At 34.1% G+C, this 13586-nt stretch overlaps 1 protein-coding gene across 1 annotated transcript in view; it reads left to right on the forward strand.

Annotated features, from left to right (window-relative positions):
* LOC107747802 (calcineurin-binding protein cabin-1-like) overlaps positions 1-13586 on the forward strand; it is a 116504-nt gene that overhangs the window by 88666 nt on the left and 14252 nt on the right. The window contains exon 39 of the mRNA XM_016562406.1: positions 8253-8327. Coding sequence (XP_016417892.1) covers positions 8253-8327 — 75 coding nt within the window. The remainder of the gene's footprint in view (positions 1-8252; positions 8328-13586) is intronic.

Below are 13586 nucleotides of genomic sequence, written 5' to 3' on the forward strand. Positions count from 1 at the left end.
CTGTAAAGTGGGATGCGTATTGCGAGTGTGATAGAGCTATACTATGTTATATTATACAGACATTAAGGCATCCCTGGGGAGAGCAAGCGAGAGCCAATTGAATACAAATGGAACTGTGGAAAATTACTGGTGTAGCTAATGATAGTGTAGCACACGAGCTCCATAACATTTGTCATCATAGTGCTGAGTCAAGTACGCTATTGTATAAGAATTCACCAAGAATCAGTGAGATCTATAAGGACTGGTTTCTGGCTTTTTATTACACACTGAACCTCAAATGCCCTTGAATACATGGTGAATATATTAGCATATTGTACACAGTGCTGGGTAGTAACTGATTACATGTAATCTGGATTACGTAAAAGCAAGTACTTGTAATTAGATTGTTGCATTTCAAAATACTCGTAATCAGGCTAAAGTTACTTTTTATTGATGGCATTATTATATATTATTTGCACAATAGCAATAAATAATTTAGAATTTATAGATTCTCCCTCATTCTTATTTTTCATCGTTTAAATTTTCCTTTCTAAAATAAAATACCACTTAGTTACATTTCAGAAAGTCTTTCAGTTTTGTGGACATTCACACAAAGGCCAGTTACTAGTCAAGTACTACTACTACTACTACTAATAATAATAAATAAATAGTTATCACAACATTTGACCACTGGATTTACAAAAATCATAATTTTGTTTTCAATTTCAAGTGCTTTCTCTGCATTTCAACATTGCATCAACTACTGAACACATTAATTTCATTTGAATTATCGCTCAGTTGGTTATTTAACCATAATATGACTTATTTTAAAATGATTTATTTTAATTTTATATTTTTATGATTTCAATTATCAGTTATCTTTTCATTAAACCCACAAACCTGCTGCAGTTTCTTCATGAACCCCAGTTTGGGAAACCTTGATGTAAATTACGTAAATATAAGTGGGCGAATAATTATGTTTGTGTGTATGTGTATGTGTGTATATATATATATATATATATATATTAGGGCTGTGCAATATACCAAAATTATATATATATATATATATATAGAGAGAGAGAGAGAGAGAGAGAGTACGATTTGTACAGTAAGAAATTAATACTTCATGGATTCATTTGATCAAAAGTGACAGTAAAAACTCTCTTTTTTTATTTTTAGATACATATCAAGAATAAGATACTTTCGTGTGACAGGTTTTTTTTGTAACATTGTAAATGATTTTGTCGCATGAAAGTAGCTAACTATTCATTTAATTTAACCTTTAAAATAAATATTTTATGTAAATAATATTTTATATTGCATTATATATTTTAAATGATATATAACACGGCAATATACTAAATTTTTCATTGTTACAAAAATTCTGTTTAAAGTGTAAAAGTTTTTACTGTTTAATAACTTAACCATTAATATTTAAATTAAATTAAATTATTCAATTCGATTCAATTCAATCAACATGGACTCTTTTGATATGGGCCAGTAAGTAACCATCTAGTACCCATCGAGAAGACCCTATGAACCACCTACCAGCGCGCTGAAAAACTTCTGTGCTAAGTTCATAGTGTTTTTAAGCAGAGGACGCCCGACAGGTTACTGTAGAAATGTGTCTTTGTTTTGAATAACAAAAACCAAGTTATTATGTCTTATTATGCCTTTTCCCCCAATGCCATCATCAAGTGTTGAACTCTATATTTAATAGGGATGTAACGATTCACTCAACTCATTATTCGATTCGATTCACGATTTTGATTTCACGATTCGATTCGATTCTTAATCGTTACATCCCTAATATTTAATTGTCCAGGTAAAAAACAAACTAGCAACGTTACCATTAAAGTATCTTATTAGGATAGGAGGTTAATGGCTCTAGATGGCAGTGCACACACACACACACACAGCACTCATCTAGTCCATTATCAGCCTCTACCTCTCTAACAGTGTATCACCTCTCATTTCCCCTGCCTGTGTAATTGCATCTGCTCTGTGAGTGTGTGTGTTTGTCTCAGTACCTGAGTCTAATTGTAGTGCTTGTCTCTGCGTGTGTTTATGCATGTTTTTGTGTGTGTCTGTGTCCTGCGGTTGTTTGTTATGAATCACCGTCTAATTCACCCGGTGAAGAACAGATCTCTGATTGAGATGACAGTGGAAAGGAGAGAGATTTTAATGTGACCCCTGGACACTGACTCACTGGTCAAATTGGCCCATCTTTACCTCGCTGATTGAGGAAAGATTGTACGTGAAGAATTTAACAGTCCACTTTATTTGGGGCCTAAATGCATAATGCATTATCAAGATGCATTGGATTGGATTTGTTTGTTGGATTTGAACTTGTTGCAGTGCCTTCTTGAATTTACCTTCCCTGCAAAAGATATGTGTGGCACTGCTTTAGAATTTGGCTAAAATGTGGTATCTTAGTAGGCAGCATAATTAAGTTGCCTACATTTTGAACAGGTTTCACATTGGGAGTGTTTTGAGGGCCTATGATGAAGTGCTGCATCCATAGACCACACACTAGGTTTTGTAATAAAGCAGTTATAATCAGTCTTGTAAATAATGGTAACCACAGTTATAAACGTACAAGAAATGCAAACAGTGAACTCTGTCCAACTTGGCAGTAATTCAAAAAGAAATGACATTCTCACACTTTATTCATGCAATCATGTGGACAGATGTTTTTATCACTGGCCTTCAACGGTCATTAGCATTTATGATTGGTGTTGCGCTCATTAGTGATATTTCACTTATTTAGCCACACAAAAACTGCAAATGACTTTACTTTTGGTAAACATTCCATCTTGATTTAATTTATGTATAAAAATGGCACAATTACATAGTACATACGATTAGAATAAACTATTTTTTTTTCCAGATTTCTTCATTTATTAAAAAACATTTTTCATTTCACATACCAGTGAAATACTGCATACATACTGCATTTCACATACCAGTGAATTGACCTCTCCTTTGATGAATATGTTTTGAATTGATGAATATGGTGCGTTTATGAATTAAAAATGTAACTGTCCTGGTATCATAGTGGAGAAAAAAACCTCTTGACCCTTTTTACAGACTGTGATGATGCGTTTCCAGTTATTAACATTGTGAATCTAGCAAAGTTTTTTTGATATATTTTCTTTTTAATGAAAATAAAATTTAATTACATATTTTCTAATTTTTATTACAACAACACAACAAATGATGTGATAGGCTGCTATTCACAGCACACAGGCAAAAATATGTTGCATGCAAATTTTTATTTCATAATATGTAAATTTATGTTGACAGTGGCAATCTCGGCAAAAATATGACCCACAAACTAATATTTTGGGTCACAAATGCGTCCATTTAAGGATAATTTTACAAACCAACAGAACAGGGACTCAGGGACTTGCCAGTGGTTAAATATTGAGTCTTTATGACATATTATAATGTGTTACAGTGCATTATACCATTTACTAAGTTAAGTGTTACCAAAAATGAGTTTGTGGAAAATTAATGTTGCAAACAGTACTAAATTGCTTAATTGGACATCAAAGCCATCAGAATGCACTGCATGAGTCTGTGTGCTGTAAACCTACAGCGGCAGGAATTTATAACAGAAACCCTTTTAGTTCATTTGTCCCATTGAAAGCATATCTGGACTTTGGAGGTCTATTCATGTCATGTGATCATGAGCCTTAAAGGTTTTCCCATACTAAATCCACATCACAAACATCCATTTAAGCTCCAGGAAGTCCTGGATTAAGCAGCTGAGATTAACCATCATGAAACATGTCCGGCCCTTTGATTGGTAATGTTGTTTATACAGTTACACTGAACGCGTCAGGCTGGTTGTTGTTTTTAACCGCTCAAACTGTGAGATCTGTATGTCGTGTGTGTGCTGGTGCTGAGAGTGTTGCCTTGTGCATCTGAGTGGTGTGCGGTGTCGAGGTTGTTGTGCAGTGTTTTGACTCATACGTCTGAAATCTCACACCACACCAACCGGAGGAACAAGTCCTAACAGTTAACTCACACACACATGCACACCAGCAAAAAAAAAAAAACTGCGCCTATGAACTCTACACACTGCTAGATTAAGTTTAGGACAACTTAAGGTGGATCAGCATTAGCAAGTATGCTAAATGCATCCACGGTATGGCTTTAGTATAGTTTCCTGAAACTTTATTTAAAGGAATTTGGTTGTTTTCAGTCTTAAAAAGTAGATTATGTATTAGTGAAGACGTTGTCGACTTTCTCTCTCCCAAACGCTTTTAAAAAGAGAGCACCATACTCTAACTATCTGACATAAAACAGACACCAGGGATGCCCGATTTCAGCCGGCTCCTCCAGTTGCCATGACCACAAGCACAACAGTAGAGGTCTATTTAGGTCATTTTGTTCTGTAGCCCGTCTGCCTCTGTGTGTCAAATTTGGGAGGATCTAAAAAATCAATAAGAGCTTCAGAACTTGTCTAATCAGTCATATTTTAATGTGCTAGTTCATCTGAAAATGAAACACTTGTCATCATTTACTCAGTCATGTTCTGAACTTGTATGACTCCGTGGAAGACAAAATAAGAATAAGAAACAAAATAAATAAATCCTGGCTGCCCTTTTCTGTGAGAATGGCTAGGTCTGGGTCCAGAATGGTGAAAAAAAAAAAAAAAACAGCTAAAAGTAGTACATATGACTTCTGAAGCAATCTGATGGTTGGTTTTGTTTATACTGCTTTAAACTAGCATATTTTATTTGTTTAAGTTTTGTACAGACAGAACTTTGTTTGGCTTGTTCATTTTCAGGACTCCATAACTCCATCTGCCCATTTTGGCATATCATAGCACTGGTGGCGATTCTTTGTTCCTACTGCATCCTCTCGGGACCTCTGCCTGTGTTTGTGTATGTGTGTGCATGCTGCTTTTTATTCCATATTTGTAGATGATCTGATTATGGTCCTTCATTAGCGTGGGTCTCTTCTTCCAGAAATCATCATCAACTGATTTCTGAGAGCTTTTCTGGCAGCTCACTTGGCTTTCACACAGGCACTGGCTAATGAGTGATAGGACTGTTTCTGGGGGTTGTTTTCTGGAGTGGACTTTCGATGTTTGCCTTCAAAATTCAATCAGATGTTCATTAACACCCTTTGTAAAGTCAAGCTCTTTTTTTAGTGCTTTAGGTACCTAGTATTAGATAGTTTTAACAGGATAAAAGAACAGTCATCAAGTGGTTGTTCACCTAAAAACGGGAGTTGTGCAGTTTAGTCATCGTCATGCCGTTCCAAACATGTATAATTTTTTTTTCTTCTGTGAAACACAAAAGATTGTTCTTTTCCAAGCTAACTAAAGCTTTCAAGCAATTGATAGGGCCCTGTTATTTCCATGATGCAGAAAACACGGAATCCAGTCATAAAAATGGAATTTATTGTATTATGTGGAATGTCACGGAATTTGCCGAATTTTTGGATGAATAAATACGAAATCAGTACGCTTAAATCAAAATGCGTTACGGACTAGTGTCTGTGAATATAATGCTGCAAAAATATTATTTAAATATGAATCCTGCATGTTCTGCATCTCTTTGTGACTGAATGATGGTGCAGACGCGCAGTTTCAGCCTGTGCCGCCTAAATATATGAGGACATGAACATAATCTGTAGAACTCCTCAGAGAGTCACTTTATTAGCATTTTACCTTTTCTTTTGAGTAAAATTATTGTCGTATCATATACATACAGAAATGTAAAGGTCTTCACAGCAACCTGTCAAAATAAAAGCTGACAAAGTTAACTTGAAGAAACTGTGACCGAAATACTTAAATATAATGATAATACTACTACTAATAAAAGTATTATTAAAGCCTTATTTTTAAGATGCGTTACGGACTAGTGTCTGTGAATATACTAGTGTCTGCAAAAATATTATTTAAATATGAATCCTGCATGTTCTGCATCTCTTTGTGACTGAATGATGGTGCAGACGCGCAGTTTCAGCCTGTGCCGCCTAAATATATGAGGACATGAACATAATCTGTAGAACTCCTCAGAGAGTCACTTTATTAGCATTTTACCTTTTCTTTTGAGTAAAATTATTGTCGTATCATATACATACAGAAATGTAAAGGTCTTCACAGCAACCTGTCAAAATAAAAGCTGACAAAGTTAACTTGAAGAAACTGTGACCGAAATACTTAAATATAATGATAATACTACTACTAATAAAAGTATTATTAAAGCCTTATTTTTAAGGAATATTTACCAGAAAAAAATTTACTAGAATTTGTTTACCAGAAAAATGTAAATATATAACACAGTATTTCTGAAAAATGAAATAAATATATTTTTTAAATAATATCAATTAATTAAAAATGTTTTTTTAAATAAACCATTAAAATGGAATTCAGAAAAGTAATGGAAAACACAGAATTTGGTAAAAATAAAAATAAAATTGAATTTGAAAAAAATTCAGTGAATTTTTTTTTTTGCATTAATATTTTCTAATTTAACCATTAAAACAGAGTTTCATTTTTAATTTAAACATTAAAACAGAGAGTTAAAAAAAATTTGGAATCCAGAAAAATGAAATAAATAAATAAATAAAATAATAATAATAAATTAAAACTTGACAAAGTTAACTTGAAGAAACTGTGACCGAAATACTTAAATATAATGATAGTACTACTACTAATAAAAGTATTATTAAAGCCTTATTTTTAAGGAATATTTACCAGAAAAAAATTTACTAGAATTTGTTTACCAGAAAAATGTAAATACATAACACAGTATTTCTGAAAAATGAAATAAATATATTTTTTAAATAATATAAATTAATTAAAAACGTTTTTTAAATAAACCATTAAAATGGAATTCAGAAAATTAATGGAAAACAGAATTTGGTAAAAATAAAAATAAAACTGAATTTGAAAAAAAATCTGTGAATTTTTTTTTGCATTAATATTTTCTAATTTAACCATTAAAACAGAGTTTCATTTTTAATTTAAACATTAAAACAGAGAGTTAAAAAAATTTAAATGGAAAAAAGTGGAATCCAGAAAAATGAAATAAATAAATAAATAAAATAATAATAATAAATTAAAACTGAAATGGGGAATACATCAAAATTTGGAATCCAGAAAAATGAAATAAATAAATAAATAAAATAATAATAATAAATTAAAACTGAAATGGGGAATACATCAAAAGGATTTATAGATTATATAATAGATTTGATATAATAGATTTGTGTAACAAATAGACGGAAACTTAAAAGTTAGTCCAAAAATGTGAATTCTGTCATCATTTACTCATTTTTATGTTTTTCTAAACCCATCATTGAAACACATCAAGTATGGTAAAAGGAAGCTCAAAAGTGCTTGCTTGACATTTGAGAACCAATGAGGTTTGTTCTCTTCAAATACAGTTGAGTAACACTGCTCTTTTGAACTTTCTATTCATCAAAGAATCCTGAAAAAGAACTGTCTCTTGACGACTTCTAATTGAATGTTACTTGCACTAAATTGGTGGTAATTTAGTTGTATGTGAACCTGACCTTTTCTATGTCAATGACCTCGCTGAATGATTCACTGACCTCTTTGCACGTCAAATGCGTAACAGCGTCTCTGTCAAGTTACTGAATAGACGTTTATATATAAACATGGGCAGTCACGAGTTAAAGTGCTCATGTGTCTAGGTTTGTGATTGTGGACGAGTGTGTCTACATCAAGCTCTTTTATTTGTATTTTCGCTCTAAAAATTTTTATTTTTTTTTCTTATCTTGGTCATTTTGTGTTTGAATTACCATAATTGACTAGATGATTCTGCTCTGAACTACATCATCAGACACAGAAATGGTTTATTCCTATGCCAAGGCTTATAATGCTAAAAAAATGGATCCATGTGCACTTTTGGTGTTTATATGACAGTAGACTATTTAATCGGTACATTAATTCACTAATTTATCCTTCTGCAACAAGTTAACAACACTGACTACAATCAAATGACAGAAATTGACTGCTTTGAACTGTTGAGGCTGCTTTGACACAACATAGCAACAGTCAAGTAGGAGACATCAGGCCTTTTATATGAGTTTCTGAATTATTGTGTGAATGTTTTTTCTGGTTATAAATTCTAAATTATTGTAAACATGACATGAGACCGCATTAAAATGCCTAATATGTGAAAAAAGCAAGTCAATTCTAGTGGCTGTTTTTGTGTTGCTGTGTCTGATGATTATGATAAATAACTCCACTAATGTTATTTCTCATACTTTCTGTCTCTCTGTAGGTGGATGAGGATGTAGCATTGGATCAAGCTGTTAAGTTCTGCCAGATTCAGATGGCGACGTCGGCACAAAGACAGGTAGGAGGCACAGACTCTCTCTGTCTCACAGCAGGAAATAACTTCCCTCTGGAATGCAAATCCAATATTCTCTCCTCTGCTCACTCCATTGGAAACACAGCAGACTCTCTGGATGTTTTCACATTTGGCTGTGGTGCTGCCCCTTTCTCTCTCTTTTAGGTTTCTCTCTCCCATCCCTCCCACACACACACACACACACACACACACACACACACATACTCTTTTCTGAGCCATTTATGAAATGCATTAATTATGCACCTTTTGCTAGTATTCCTCCATCCCTCTCACTGTTCAAATGATAAAAACTTCTGTTGAGCAGCACAAAGAGAGAAACAGAGGTTCTATTTGGTAAGGAGTAGTTACTGCATACTCACTAAATACCAAATACTAACTACTATTAAAAAAAATGGCTTACACAACTGTATGCAGTATGCAAATTAAACATTCAAATATTAAAATACATGGTTTGTTGTGATGAATGGAAATGGAAATTCTTGGCACTGAACTGTTAATTATGGATACATGACAAAAAATTATATTAGTCTTTGTTTGTATTTATATAATACTAATATGTTAATATTATATGAATATTTAGTTTCTGGTGGTATTTAGTATTATTATTTTAATATATTAGCCTATTTGTATAATTTGAAAATGTTTGGATCTTATCATTTAGGGCGTATTAAACTTATCAAAAGTCACAGTAAAGACATTTATAATGTTACAAAAGATTTCTTTTAAAAAAATTATGGTGTTGTTTTTTTTTTTTTACTTTCTATTCATCAAAGAATCCTGAAATAATGTAACTGTTTTTGCCATTTTTTGATAATACTAATTGTTTCTTGAGTAGAAAACCAGCTTATTAGAATGAATTCTGAAGAATCATGTGACACTGAAGACTGGAGTAATGATGCTGAAAATACAGCTTTGAATCAAATGAATAAATTACATTTTACAACATATACAAATAGAAACCAGTTATTTTACATTTTAATAATATTTCACAATAATGCAGTTTTAACATTTATTTTTGATCAAATAGATGCATCCTTGGTGAGCATAAGAGACTTCAAAAAAACAAAAACTTTTGTTTGTCATATTACTTTTGTCAAAAAACTTTTGTATGCACAGTTCGACTGTGGTAACAATAGTTGTAACTGTAGTATTTCTGAGGCTATCAGGGTACATTATCATACATGTATGGCATTCCAAACATCCCCAGAGTGTGTGACAGGATTGATGTTGACTGGGTTTTCTTCTTATGGCGCTTTTCCACTGCATGGTACGGCTCGGTACGGTTCACTTTTGGGGGGTTTTCCACTGGGTACAGTACGTGGTACCTGGTACTTTTTTTAGTACCACCTCGGTTGGGGTTCCAAGTGAACCGTACCGTTACCAAAACGTGACGTGTAAACTCTGCTGATCACGGATTGGCCGGAGAGAATTGAATAATCCCACCCACTCTAAAGCGGTACTGAACTGCAGTGGAAACGTAAACCGTGGCGTGTCGTACTGAGCTGTGCCGTGCCGAGCCGAGTCGTACCACGCAGTGGAAAAGCGCCAATAGAGAGACACTCATATGGATCTGCCTGATGTTCAGCTCTCATTCGCTCCTGTATGAGAGCGTTCTCTCTTTTCATTAGCCATTCATTAGTGTGCTGTAACTAGCCTGGGCAAAACATATAAGAGGCCCTGCTGTGTGTCTCATCTCTCTCTCATTTACTCTCTGCATCTCTCACCCACTCAAGCAGCCCCCCCTCCACCTCTTCCCCTGATTCAATCACTTTCATTTCACATCTCTGTCACTCATGCTATCTGTTCATCTCCTCTGCTGCTTACTTTGCTCTAATGCGCCATTACTACAATGTTTTCTGTCTGATAACCAACAGGTCGACCATGTTGGTCCACCATTAGTGTGTAAAACACCACTACAGCTGGGGATGCGCTGTATAACGCTGCTATTTTTCATCTGCATCAATATGATTAGGCTGGTGTTGTAAGATAATATCTGGGCTATTTATCCCAATTTGAATGCCAGGTACAAAACCTTTATCTGTCTTTCCTGCAGGGCAGAAAAAAACATTGTTTTGACATTTAAAATTGTATAAATATATTTTGCTGTGTTTTGAGATTGGGAATTTTATATGAAACAGAAACAAATATCACTAAACTTTTTTTTAAGTGTATTACTTTTTAGATGACAAATTACTAGGATGTAACGATATTATCAATATTGTGATATCGCGATAGCAAAACTCTCGATATTATCGTGGTCACATGACGATGAAACGATAGGTCTTCCGAGCAAAAAGTGTAGTTTTTAAAATATATTTAAACTTCTTATTCTAACATAAAGTTCTAACATCTTTAAAGTTGTGTTTTCAGTTGTTATGCTTTGGCACAGTATCTGTCAAACTAACTAAAACCAAAAGCACAATATGGCTTAATTCCTTCATCAAGTTTTTGCTGCGTGTTATATAGCGAAGCGTGCACATTGTTGAGGCGATCAGCTCGTGATCCGGTGTTTTCCGCGCCTCAGAACGGCTCCATTCACAGTGAATGACTGCAGTGAACTCGTTTATTGCACGTGCTGCGAGTTTAGCGCGCGTTTGGGAACGCAAGAGCCACCAGTTGTGCTTTATTTTCAAGGCAGATGATTACAGCATTTCACTAGATTTGTTGTGAGACGCGTTTTTGTAAGCCTGTTTTCACTGAAGCTGGAGTTTTCCTTCAAAATAAAAGCTCTACTGTCGTTTCCGTCAAAATAAAAGCTTAAAAGTGCAGTATGAATTGCTGACAGCTAGCAGTTTAAATGCAGTCCAACTTCAAAATATCTCTTTCAAGTGTAGAAATTAGGAAAGAAGTATTGTAATTTCCCTACTGTAGTGTAAAGCAAAAATAATATACCTACGAAATATTCATTTTCATTTATTTTACAGTGCATTTGTTTTACAATGTATGACTATTACTGTCGTTGTTGTTGTTGTTGTTATTATTATATTCTAATTTGTTTGGCTTCCTAAACAAATTAGGAAGTGTGAATGTAATTTAGACTGAGACAGTATATCACAAATATAAAGAGGGTTAAGTCCCCTTTAAAGTTAAGGTACAAGTCAATTCACTGACTTTTTTCTGACTTAAGTTTTCTTAGTTAAGTACATGGGTTGCAGCTCTTAATTTTGAACACACAAAGTGCATTAGATAGAATAATTTAATTTTTTCCCCCAATTTTTCATTTGTCTTTTTTTTTTAAATATCGCAATAAATACCGTATTGTGGACTTCATATCATGATATTATTGTATCGTGAGATTTTGATATTGTTACATCCCTACAAATGACAGAATTACTTAAAAAAATAAGTAAAATAAAGGGTTGTTTAGGTGTGCTTTTGTACAAAAAAAGTATGAAATATTTTTAGATTAATGAAATATTTTTAATATGTTTGAATATTTAATAAAATATGTATTGTATCTTTATTATGTGAAATGATTTTAATAGCATTTATTATAACAAACATTTTTAGATCATAATTAGCACCGTTGTCAAATGCCAGTCAGCAGATCAAGTCTCACAAGCCTAAGTCTCAGTTTGGCAAATTAGACTGAATGAATCACCGGAGTCATTGGTCTGAATCTTGAAGATGGCTCTCTTGATTCTCACTGTGAATTGCCTCAGATTTCTCAGTCACTCACTGCAGCACTGACTCAAAATAAGGCTACGTTTACACGACAACGATGTAGTCAAAAACGGAAAAGTTTTTCCTTGCGTTTTTAAAAAGTTACATGTATACACGACAAAGTTTTCAAAACGATTCGCGTTTACACATATCCACAACGGCCAAAAACGTTGTATTACGTATGCCATGCCAGTAGTTGGCGCTGTCACCTTGTTAGTAAACAGTACCTGTAGGGAAGTGACGATTATATGTTGTATATGATGCGTCTCCGCTGTTGGTTGTAATATTGGTGAAGTAAATCCACACTTCGCTGAAGAAGCGTTAGCAACTCTTGAGCAGCAACAACAGTACCATGTACTCCGCCATTGTTGTGTATGTTTGTTCGCGCTTGCCTTTAAAATCGACACGTACTGCGCATGTCTACATACCTAACATGTACTATGCACGCGCATGACGTCACCGTTTTCAAAGATTCCCGTTTTGGTTGTTTACACGGAAACGATAACGGTGGCGTTTTCCAAAACTTGCGCTTTGAAACCCGTTTTCACAAATATGCGTTTTCAGTCCCCAAAACGCCGTTGTCGTGTAAACAAACAGGCAAAACACATAAAAAGTTTCCCGTTTTTGGCTGAAAACTTTGTCGTGTAAATGGCCCCTAAGACGAGGACGGTTACTCTCTGACCTGCTCACAGCATTAGTAAAAAATCACTAAAATTGAACTCATCCTCTTTCCTCAGACTGTTTGAGGCGGTTTGTTTATTCAACAGGTCTCCCGTCTTTGTTGTTTACCTCAGAAGTCGTCTTGCTCTGAAGCAAGCAATGAAACAGGAAATGCGCCTATTGGTGGGAAGCGTGGGTTCATGCATTGGTTTGAGAGAGAGTGAGTGGGTGGAGGGTGCTCATCACAAATGCTTCAGTGTATGTGATATACTGCAGAGCACTAACAAACCTGACTGAATTCAGTCACAGTCACACAATCAGTCACTGCACAATCATAACACACGTGTGTCATTTCAGAGGTTTTCCCTGAGATATCCGATTTGAGGCTGTTTAAGCTCTTTTTCTTTTTTTTCTTTACTGATTACTCAGTCATCTGACTGACAATTTTATCCTAAGTGACTTGCGGTACATTTATTACAGGCATATTCCCCTGGAGCGCAAGATTCTGTCATCATTTACTCACCCTTGTGTTGTTCTAAACCCATGTGTCTTTTTTCTGGAAAAAACTAAAGATTTCATGCACAATGATCTATATAATGAAAACGAATCGAGCTCCAAAAATGACAAAAAGCACAATAATAGTTGTCTGTACATCTGAAAATCTCATTACCATTCACTTCCATTCAAAAGTTTGGGGTTGGTAAGATTTTTAAATGATTTTGAAAATCTCTTATGCCTCCAAGGCTGCATTTATTTGATCAAAAATACAAAAATATTGTGAAATATTACAATTTTAAATAACTGAATATATTTTGAAATGTTATTTATTGGTGTGATCAAAGCTGAATTTTCAGCATCATTACCTCAGTCTTCAGTGTCACATGATACTTTAGAAACCATTCTAATAACATTTCTTATTAA

This window comes from Sinocyclocheilus rhinocerous, unplaced genomic scaffold, assembly GCF_001515625.1.
Source record: "Sinocyclocheilus rhinocerous isolate Xijiao unplaced genomic scaffold, SAMN03320098_v1.1 scaffold2214, whole genome shotgun sequence".
NCBI lineage: Eukaryota > Metazoa > Chordata > Actinopteri > Cypriniformes > Cyprinidae > Sinocyclocheilus > Sinocyclocheilus rhinocerous.